At 53.2% G+C, this 10,536-nt stretch overlaps 1 protein-coding gene across 3 annotated transcripts; it reads right to left on the bottom strand.

The window, feature by feature from the left end:
- Positions 1-265: 265 nt before the first annotated feature.
- Positions 266-6,235, bottom strand: LOC139807766 (putative ankyrin repeat domain-containing protein 30B-like). Of its 3 annotated transcripts, none has more exons than XM_071769144.1 (5): positions 6,096-6,235; positions 2,822-2,936; positions 2,426-2,599; positions 2,218-2,312; positions 266-1,210 (listed from the first exon to the last, which is right to left on the bottom strand). In XM_071769144.1, exons 2-5 carry the CDS (start codon positions 2,825-2,827, stop codon positions 772-774), a joined length of 714 nt encoding a protein of 237 aa, XP_071625245.1. In that variant the 5' UTR covers positions 2,828-2,936; positions 6,096-6,235; the 3' UTR covers positions 266-771. The 3 variants fall into 3 exon arrangements, with proteins under 3 accessions (XP_071625245.1, XP_071625243.1, XP_071625244.1); XM_071769142.1 differs by lacking the exon at positions 6,096-6,235 and adding an exon at positions 3,303-3,656; XM_071769143.1 differs by lacking the exon at positions 6,096-6,235 and adding an exon at positions 3,137-3,232.
- Between the last annotated feature and the right edge of the window lie 4,301 nt (positions 6,236-10,536).

Raw genomic sequence — 10,536 nt, 5'->3', positions numbered from 1 at the left:
CCTGGATCTTCCTCCTTCCCTCCCCAGCCCCAGCACAGAAACCACCATTTTATTTCACAGAAAGTACCTCAGAATCCGAGGAAGAAGGCAACAAAAACCTGACTGATTTCTTCTTTGCTGCCACAGCTGGAGGGGAACCTACACAGCAGGGAAGAGGGGAGACACTCAGTGTTTTTATTTCACTCTGCTGCTCCCCAGTTTTATGTTTGAGGCTTTTCTTTTGTAACTTTTCAGTCTAGAACCATGGCTGTCACCTGAAAGAATGGTGATGGCCCAGCAAGAGAGGTAGTAGAGGGACCTCCAAGGTACTCATTGCACACATGAGGACACACCACAGGCAGAGATTTTACCAGTTCCTGTAGTGTGATGTGTAACATGATGCTAGAGACTGTGCCACCTGCTGCTCTATCCAGCTACAGACTATTCAGAAAAGGGAAAGAAAATCAAACAGCAGAATCCAGATCAAAAGCTTAACCTCAGACTCAGCCTGTTCCTGCAGCACAGCAAAGGGACTCTCATGATGCAGGACATGTGCTTTGTGCTGCCAGCCAGAGACTGCCACTATTAGTGCCCAGAAATGTCCCCTGGACACTTTCTGCTCTCCATTTGCCACACAGTTCTGATAAAACACCCTTAAGAACCCAGAAAGAATAAAACCTCCCACTGCAGGCTCTGAGGGGTAAAGCAGAAGACAACATTTCAGTCTATAAATATACTGATTTTTCCAAGAGTCCTTTAGGGTTCTGTGGCCTCCAAAGCACAGACTGGATTTTAAAACCTCAGAGAAGGAGCTGGGTGTTTGATCACAGGGCAACTGAATGTTTTGTCTGGAGGACAAGGGAATACAACAACCCTGCCAGTGGACATGGAGTCACAGCTGCCCTCACTCACAGCTTGACAAGAAGCAGTGTAACAAATCAGCACATCCACAAAACTTCTCCTGCTGCTCCACCTGATGCTGAAGGCAACAGGAAACACACTCAGTGCTGACAGTACAAACCACCTCAAGAAAAGGCCTGGGTCCTTTTCCTCCTGAGCTCCTCCAGACTTAAAGATCCTACCTCCTCTCTCCACAGCAGCTGCATCCAACGCAGAGCCAAAAGCTTCTTCCCACAGGGCAGTGTTGAGGACAACGACGTCGTCTGGGTCACCTGCATGCTCTGCTTCTTCCTCCTTCTCAGCTTCCCTTTCTGCCACTTGCTCACTAGGACTAGAGAGAGAAAGAGAGGAAGCAGAGTTGGGAAAAATAACCACTGCCTGGCATCGAGCATTTAGCAGAAGAGTTAACAGCCACTTTTTATTCATCCTACACACAGTCACACCAGTTCAGCTGCTCCTAAGCACTTCTGAAGGGCAACACACACACAACTTTCTGCAGGGCTGCTACACACTTCAGTGATCCCTGCACTCACCTTCATCCTAGAGATGCACATCCCAAGGCAATAACTCCTGCTTGGTACACTGCTTCAGCCTCACTTCTAAAAAAGCACCCCTAACCACAGCAGAGAAGGAACACCACAAGTGTTCAAAAGCCACGCTGATGACTGACCACTTCTTTCAATCAAAAAGTTACAAGGTTTATGTGGAACACCCATGAATAACACTGTAATCAGCTCCTGCCAGCCCATCAGTGTCTTTCTGGGAAGCACCAGCTCCATCCTGAAGGAGAACTTGGATCAAATTAAGCTTCCCACCACCACCACCACCACCACCAGCAGCCATCACGAGTGGGGTTCTGAAAGATCCAAGCATGCTATGAAATGGAGCATTTTACACAGGCACTGTCATTATTTTCATTCCTGCTTGCTCTCAGAAGAAGCCTTTTCCCCATTACTCTCTAATGAAGGAGAGAAAAAGCAGGGTCCATTAAAAGCAACAAGGAAATGGGAGAGGGAGTCAAAACAGCTGCGTGGTCAAAGGTACCACATGGACAACACTTCAGGGCACATGAGGCTGCTGTGCAGCAGTTTCTGGAGCTGAGGCACTGCTGCCAGGCCCATGACACATCTCCCTCCAGACAATGCCTCCTGGACATCCTCATCAAGGCAGAAAGCAGCCCCTGAGCTACCACAGCAGCCAAGCACAGACTGCTTCCACAAGTCACACAGAAACAGCTCCTTCCCTCTGCCCCCTGCTTTTGCTCAGAGCACATTCCCACGCCTCTCAGCAACCCAACAGAAAGAATACTAAAGGGACCCCTTTGGATAAACCCCTTACCTTTGAGCCTGGTCTCCAGCTGCTTTTTTCCCCAGAAACTCAGCTATCTCTGCCTGGCCTTTAGAGACAGCAAGGCTGAGTGGGGTAAAGCCCTCCTGAAAGGACAGACAAATCCATCGAGGTGAGAATCAAAGTCAAAAACACTCTTTGACAGAAATGGTGCTGCCGCTTTCTGAAACAACTTCCTGAAGAAACAGGAAAAATTTACCTTGTTCTCAGCATCAAGACTGGCACCACGCCGGAGTAACAGCTGCACCACACTGACATCACAAAACAGGACTGCCAGATGGAGGGCGGTGTTGCCAGACATGTCACTCAGGTTTGGGTCTGCACCTCTCTGCAGCAGCAGAGCCACACAGGAGACTCGGTTGAACTGCACTGCCTGAGAAGACACAAGGGAAGGAAAGAGTTGCAAAGGTTGCATTTCACTCCCCCACAGCTCGCTCAGCTTCTGACCTCAAGGATCAGCTGAGAGATGCCTCTTCCACTCCAGATCCAACAGGCATCTTGCTGCACACTCTGAGCACAGAGTCCTGCCAGACACCTCTCCCTTAAGGCACACTCAATAAGCCCCTCTGCCAAGAGCAGAACTTCTCTCACTCACCATCATCAGGGGTGTTCTCCCAAAACTGTCAGTAGGATCCAACTGGCAGTGCTGCCTTATTAGAAAGTTGGCGACGGCTGCGTGGCCTTTGGCACACGCCAGGTGGAGAGGTGTCCTGAGAATTAAACATGGGAGCTTAACACTGACAGACAACAAAAAAACCAAAGCTGTGACACCACCCAGCCCAGGGAACCCTGCCCAGACCCTGCTGCTGCTGCTGCTGCTGCTGCTGCTGCTGCTGCTGCTGCTGCTGCTGCTGCTGCAACCCAGCAGGGAGGGCAGAGCCAAGCAGCAGCCCAGCACCTCCAGGAGCACTCGTGCCCACCCAGCACTGGAAAGCTCTCGAGTTCCCCCTCCCAGCTCACAGGGCACATCTTGCTTTGCAAGCAATCAGCTCCAAGGGGATCCCACACAAACCCTGCAGGGGGGATGCTCCCGCACGCCACCCGAGGTGTCCCAGCAGCAGCCCACAGCCCCTCACCGATTCTCCCTGTCGCGGCGGTCGATGCCCCAAATCTTGATCAGCCAGCGCCAGCGCCTCAGCCAGGCCAGGTCGGCGGAGGCAGCCGCGCGGTGCAGCTTGCTCAGCTGTTTCTTATGGGTGCCAGCAGCACCAGCACCAGCACCAGCACCAGCACCAGCACCAGCAGCACCAGCAGCAGCAGCAGCAGCAGCAGCAGCAGCAGCAGCACCAGCAGCAGCACCAGCAGCAGCACCAGCACCAGCAGCCTCGCAGGGCTGCCCAGGAGTGCTGCCAGAGGGTGGCACCCGAGAGTTCTTCCTGAAGAGCCCCATCCCGGAAGCTCTGCGGGTTGCGGTGCGGTCACAGCCCCGCGGGGGCAGCAGGAGAAAACCGGCAGAGCCGGGGTGGGGGGGGGTGGAGGGGGCTGGAGGGGAGCCGGGGTCGGCTCGGGACACGGGACGGGCAAAGGCAGGGACAGGGCAGGTAGGAGAGAGGCAGGGACGAGGCGGGAGCAAGGAGCAATCCAACGGCGAGAAGCAGGAGCAGCCCGAGAGGCGGAGCCCAGCGGAGCCCAGCGCAGGAGGTGCCGCTGCGAAAGCCTCGACACCAACGGCAGCGCCGACAACAACGGCAGAGCCGACTCCAACGGCAGCGCCGCTCGCGGGCGGGCGTCACGTGGACACCGCGTGCGCGGGGCTGAACCACCTCGGGGAGGGGCGGGGGGGGATCAGGGGCCGAAGGAAAGGAAAAGGCTCCTTTCAGCCTTAAACTTGGCACTGCTTGCAGCCTCAGCCTTCACTCAGTGCCACTACAGGGTGACAACGGTCCTTTAAGTAGCTGAGAGAAACTGAGGAACTCTCCCCCACCTCCAGGAGTCCTACAGAGTGGAATATTCTTCTCCTGGAGAGGCTTTTTCATCGATTTGGCCCAAATATATGGACCCCCAAGACAGAGACCCCCCTGGGTCAGAGCTTGACCTTCCCGTGCCTGGGGGCTGAGGTGGCCATCAAGGGCTGCTCATTAATTAGGGCAGGTGCTCAACAGCCCCTGGGGGTCAGGGAGGTGGGGGGACAAGTCTGAGCCCTCAAAGTGACAGAACTGGGGCTGGGAGGTGCTGCCGGGGGCATCTCCAGGACCTGGGTTAAAACCAAAGGTGGGACCTGGCTCTCCCCAAACTGGACACTCTGCAGGAGGATTCCCTGGAATGTGTTGGAGGAACCTTGAAGGTCATCGAGTCCCATGAGCAGGGACACCTCCCACCAGCCCACGTTGCTCCAAGTCCCACCCAGCCTGCCCTTCAACACTTCCAGCATCCACAACTTCTCCAGGAAACCTCTTCCAGGGTCTCACCAGCCTCACTTCCTTCAGCTCTCATCTCAGTCTCTCCTCTTTATTACATTTCTGAACTTGTTTTGTGCCTGGAAACTTTTTGAAGAAGCCAATACCTTTCCACTGGCATGGGGTGCCCATGGCCCAGGGCTATCACAGCCTTGAAACTCTTCAGTCTGCATTTGAACTCACCTCAACCAGCCATCCCCCTGCTTCCACAGAGGTGTTCCCAGAGACATTTACCTCTCTGAGGCTTTGTTCAGGTCCAGCTAAGGGATGCTGGGTGCTCTCCCCTTGTCTGTTGATGTTGGGACCTTTTTGTAGAAGGCCACAAGATTTTTCAGGCCTGATTTGCCCTTGGTGAAGCCGTGTGGATTACACCCAGTCAGCTCCTCATTATTCTTCTGCCTTAGCAGTGCCTCTGGGAGGATCTGCTCTGTGATCTTACTGGGCACTGACTGGCCTGGAGTTCCCTGGATTTTCCTTATTTCCATTTTTGCAAATGGGGGTTATGTTTCCCCTTTTCCAGTCACTGGGGGCTTCACCAGACTGCCATGACTTGTGGAAATTTTGGCAACCACATCTGCCAGTTCCCTCAGCACCCGGGGGTGGATCCTAATGGGCCCCATGGACTTGAAGAGGCCACCTTGACCACCCCCAGCATCCCTATCTCTGGTATCCCCTGGAGCCTCCAGCCCCTGGGCAGATTCAGGACTGTGGGATCATGGTTCCTGACAGAGGGGCTTTCAAGATTTTTAAAGACCAAACTGACTCCAAAACTCATCAGGAGGAAAACTGGGCAGTGTCCTGTCAACTCCCATGACAATTGTGCTTTTAGCCCAGGGCTCCCATGGTATCTCAAGAGCTGAATGTCTGTCCTGGAATATCTTCTTCCAGTTAAAGGCAGAGTTTTCCCTCTTAATTTCAAGGAATACTTGGAATTCAATCTTCCCTTTAGTCTGAAATCATTCAGCAATTCCACTTCTAGCTTCACCTTCCCTGTTAGAAAGCTGCTGAATGAACAAGTTTAATGCAGATTTCTACTCTACTTTCCATTCCTTTTTCCACCCCAGTGTCACTGGATCTGTAGGCTTTGCTGTTCTCTGAACCCTTACTCTACCCCTAGTAGGGTTTTAGGGTTGGAGGCACCTGTCCATGTTGGAATTTTGTTGAATGAGAAACTTTAACACAGAACTCTACATTCCATGCCTTTTTTTCCACCCCAGTGTCACTGGAGCTGTTGGCATTCTGGTTAAACCCTAAAACTAACCCCTAACCCTAACCCAGCCTAACACTAACCCCTAACCCTGACCCTGACCCCAAAAAGGCACAAAAGCTGCTTTCCTCCTCTGCCAGTGGCCAGCAGGATTCACCAGGAAAAAAATACAGTCTCAGACATCAGGCAGCACCTTAGAAAAGACAGATCCAGAATCTTCCTCACTCAAAGTTAACACAGGAAATGAACTTCAACATTTCTCTCACCTTTAATGCCTTTTGCTGCTGTCCTAGGGAACATTTTTGTGGTTCTCTGCTGCTGGACAACAGCAGGATCAGATTCATTTAAAGACTTGGGAACTGCAGTCCTTTTCTCTTTCCTGCAGCATTCCCTCTCCTCCTGCTTCTCTTCCTCATCAAATGATTCCTCCTGAAAGAGATCAAAGAAAACAGCTGGAAGGAGGAGAAACAAGCATCACCTTTATCATCCACTGACTGTTCTAAAAAGACTGTGTCTGCCTAAAGAAGAAGGAAGACTTTCTTGAGCTTTCCTGTACAAGGCTTCCATGTGCCCAAGGAAATCTGAAGCAGCACAAAGAAATGCCTGAGGTCCTGAATCTCACCCCTGAGAAGCACTTCCCCACTTCAGCCCAGCAGCCTTTCAGTTACACCAAGACCCCAGCAGCTCCTGGATCTTCCTCCTTCCCTCCCCAGCCCCAGCACAGAAACCTCCCTGTCTTTCACAGAAAGTACCTCAGTAATCCTCTGGATTGCCAGGAAGCTGAAGAGGAGGCAGCAGTGTGCCCAGGTGGCCAAGAAGGCCAATGGCATCCTGGGCTGGCTCAGGAACAGCGTGGCCAGCAGGTCCAGGGAAGGGATTCTGCCCCTGTGCTCAGCCCTGGGGAGGCCACAGCTTGAGTCCTGTGTCCAGTTCTGGGCCCCTCAGCTCAGGAAGGAGATTGAGGTGCTGGAGCAGGTCCAGAGAAGAGCAAGGAGGCTGGGAAGGGATCCAGCAGAATTCCTGTGAGGAAGGGCTGAGGGAGCTGGGGGTGTTGAGGCTGGAGAAGAGGAGGCTCAGGGGAGACCTCATCACTCTCTACAACTCCCTGAAAGGAGGTTGGAGAGTTGGGATGATCCCAAGGGGATGAGGTTCAACATTCCAAGTGCCAGGTCCTGCACTTTTGCTGACAACAACCCTAAAAACTGCCCAGCAGAAAAGGCAAGGCCTTTGACACCTTCTCCCACAGGATTCTCCTGAAAAAGCTGTCAGGCCACAGCTTGGACAGGGGCATCTGTGCTGGGTCAGGAACTGCTGGAGGGCCCAGAGAGTGGAGCTGAACGGGGCTGCAGCAAAATGGCGGCCGTGGTGTCCCCCAGGGATCAGTGTTGGGCCCAGTGCTGTTTGATATCTTTAGTGAGGATTTAGGTGAGGGGATTGAGTCCATCAGCAGCAAATTCACAGGTGACACCAAGCTGGGGGGAGTGTGGATCAGCTGGAAGGCAGGAGGGCTCTGCAGAGGGACCTGGAGAGACTGGAGAGTTGGGCTGATCCCAACGGGATGAGGTTCAACACAACAACCCCATGGGGAGCTCCAGGCTGGGCAGAGAGTGGCAGAAAGGGAGCTGGGAGTCTGGATTGCCAGGAAGCTGAAGAGGAGGCAGCAGTGTGCCCAGGTGGCCAAGAAGGCCAATGGCATCCTGGGCTGGCTCAGGAACAGCGTGGCCAGCAGGTCCAGGGAAGGGATTCTGCCCCTGTGCTCAGCCCTGGGGAGGCCACAGCTTGAGTCCTGTGTCCAGTTCTGGGCCCCTCAGCTCAGGAAGGAGATTGAGGTGCTGGAGCAGGTCCAGAGAAGAGCAAGGAGGCTGGGAAAGGATCCAGCACAAGTCCTGTGAGGAAGGGCTGAGGGAGCTGGGGGTGTTGAGGCTGGAGAAGAGGAGGCTCAGGGGAGACCTCATCACTCTCTACAACTCCCTGAAAGGAGGTTGGAGAGTTGGGATGATCCCAAGGGGATGAGGTTCAACATTCCAAGTGCCAGGTCCCGAATTTTGGCCACAACAACCCCATGGGGAGCTCCATGGGGCACAGAGTGGCAGAGAGGGACCTGGAAGGTGCCCATGAGCCAGCAGTGTGCCCAGGTGGCCAAGAATCCCAATGGAATCCTGGATGAGGAAGAGTGTGGCCAGCAGGCCCAGGGAAGGGATTCTGCCCCTGGGGAGGCCACAGCTTGAGTCCTGTGTCCAGTTCTGGGCCCCAAAAATCAGGAAGGAGATGGAGGCCCAAAGGAGGTGAAGGGATCCAGCAGAATTCCTGTGAGGAGAGGCTGAGGGAGCTGGGGGTGTTGAGGCTGGAGAAGAGGAGGCTCAGGGGAGACCTCATCACTCTCTACAACTCCCTGAAAGGAGGTTGGAGCCAGGGGGGGTTGGTCTCTTTTCCCAGGCAACTCTCAGTAAGACAAGAGGGCAGGGTCTTAAATTGTGCCGGGGGAAGTTCAGATTGGATGTTAGAAAGAATTTTTTCACGGAAAGGGTGATCAGACATTGGAACGGGCTGCCTGGGGAGGTGGTGGACTCTTCGTCCCTGGAGACATTTAAAAAGCGACTCGATATGGCACTCAGTGCCAGGGTCTGGTGACTGTGGTGGTAGTTGTTCAAGGGTTGGACTCGATGAGCTCTGAGGTCCCTTCCAACCCAGCCTATTCTATGATTCTATGATAAACCCCAAAGCAGAGCCTGACTTCTCCTCCAGCATTAAATTCCTGAGAGTTTTACCCCCTTCTCCTCACCGGGATGCAAGTTAAAACCTCGTGCCTCAGTTTCCCTTTTGCCTCCAGCCCTCCCCAACTCCTCTGCTTCCATTTCCTCCTTCCAGAGAGATCCTGGGGAGGGGAATTTCTGGGAATTTTTGTCTGGGGGGGGTTTATGGAGGAGCTGGAGCCAGCATGTTTTAACCATGATGCTGACTGATCAACACCCTCCTTCCCCTTCTGCTTTTTTTTTTATTTGGGGTGGGAGGGTTTTTTTTTTTTTTTGGGGGGGGGGGGGGGGGTCTCTCACCAAGCTTTAATTCTTTAGTTCCACGGAACTCTGTGGCATAAAACACCCACGGGGAGCTCTTGGTTCTGAGCTGGGCTGGGATGTGTGGCCAATTAAAAGAGATTAATTTATAAGAGGTATGAAGCAGGAACCTGCTGGTTTATTATGGGTTATTATTAATAAATCAAGGCAGGAGAGAGGGGGGGGGTGCAAGGAGGGAGAGGAGGGGAGAGATGCTGGGTACCAAGCAGCCCAGGGATGGGGCTGCTCCCCCTTTTTGGGGTTCAGTTCCTGGGAGCACCCGGCTTCAGGGGGTTCCTGAATTTTCCTGGAGGAAAATTTCCAAGGAGGTGGGATAGGGAAGAGTTTCTGGGCTCCTTAAAAGTTGAGACTTCTCTTGGGTATAAAGTGCTTTGCTTCGTGGGCTGCTCTTGAGGAGGGTGATACCTCTGGGGAGGAGTTTTTATGGAATTTAGGGAAGTTTTAGAGTGGGGGGATAGAAATGATGCAGGGAAGCCTGAGCAGGCGTGAGTCTGCCATCCCCCAGAGCTCCTCCTGGGAGGAAAAAAATCCAATTCCCCATTTTGACAGCACTGTTTTCATGGGAAACAACTTCAGGTGCGATTCCTCCTCCTCCTCCTCTAATTCAGGGTGCAAGAGCTGTGATTTTTGGGGGCAGATCACAGCCTGAGCAGGCAGGTCCATCCCAGGGCTGCTGTCCCCCTTCTTTCCCTCTCCAAAACCAGGAGGAATCATTTGATGGGATGGGTGGGTCACAGAAATTCCTCCTTGCTCATTCCCCAGAGTGAAACTGGGACTCTTGCTGTGCTGTTGGGAGGATGAGTGGTTTTTCACAAGTGTGAAAAAGGTCCTGTGGGTGGATTCTCCCTGGATTTGGGACTTGTTCCTGAAAGCAGCAACTTGGGGGTAAAATCTGGGGTGACTTGGACACGTTGCTCTTCTGTGGGCTTGGAAAAGGGGAATACAAAAAGGTTGGGATTATTTGGGCTTGATGGGAGCTGCAGAGCATCCCCCAGCAGAGCCCTGGGAGCTGTTTGGGAATTCTGGAGGTGCCTGCGTGGGGTTCAGGTGTTTTGCAAGGTCCTGCAGAGCCTTTTCCTAGTTCCTTGCCTCCTGGCCTAGGTATTGGAGCAGCTTGACTCCTCAGCTTTCATCTTCTGGGTGGTATTTTTGTTTCCTGCTTCCTTAGGAATCCTCAGAAAGCAGGATTGTCAAGATAGAGGCAGTCAGAACAAGATTATTCTGAGGGCTTGGCTGCTGTAGAAATGTTTTTATCTGGGAGATGCTTTTGCTTCCTCCACGAGCCTTTAACAAACGTGGTGTTGCTTTTCTGGGATGCTTGGGCAGCTTTGAGCTTTGGTTTGTGGTTGCCCCCCTGTAATGTTGATTTTGGAGGGGTTCTTGAGCACTGGGAGCTGTTCTTCAGCTAAATATCCTGAAGCTGAGAGTTCCTCTGGATCCACCTGGGGGATTTAGCAGTGCAGCTCTCTGCCTGCCTGTGGATAAATCCAGGCTGAGGATGTCCCTGGGCATCCCTGGAAGAGCCAGGGATGAGGGATGAGTTTGCCATGGAAGCCAAAATAGGGCAAGAGGGGCAAAGTCACTGAGCCTCAGGGGGATGGGGATGGATCTGGGTGAGTTCTGGGTGGGGAAG

The sequence above is a fragment of the Heliangelus exortis genome, chromosome 26 (assembly GCF_036169615.1).
Source record: "Heliangelus exortis chromosome 26, bHelExo1.hap1, whole genome shotgun sequence".
Taxonomy (NCBI): Eukaryota; Metazoa; Chordata; class Aves; order Apodiformes; family Trochilidae; genus Heliangelus; species Heliangelus exortis.
The sequence above is the reverse complement of the archived record's forward strand: the minus strand, read 5'-3'. Positions and strand labels throughout refer to the sequence as shown.

Coding starts and splice junctions, on each gene's coding strand:
- LOC139807766 (XM_071769142.1), bottom strand. CDS start 3,616: ATGGGGCTCTTCAGGAAGAACTCTCGGGTGCCACCCTCTGGCAGCACT. Junction 2,937..3,302: donor CGCCGCGACAGGGAGAATCG/GTGAGGGGCTGT, acceptor TTTAATTCTCAG/GACACCTCTCCACCTGGCGT. Junction 2,313..2,425: donor GTCTTGATGCTGAGAACAAG/GTAAATTTTTCC, acceptor CTGTCCTTTCAG/GAGGGCTTTACCCCACTCAG.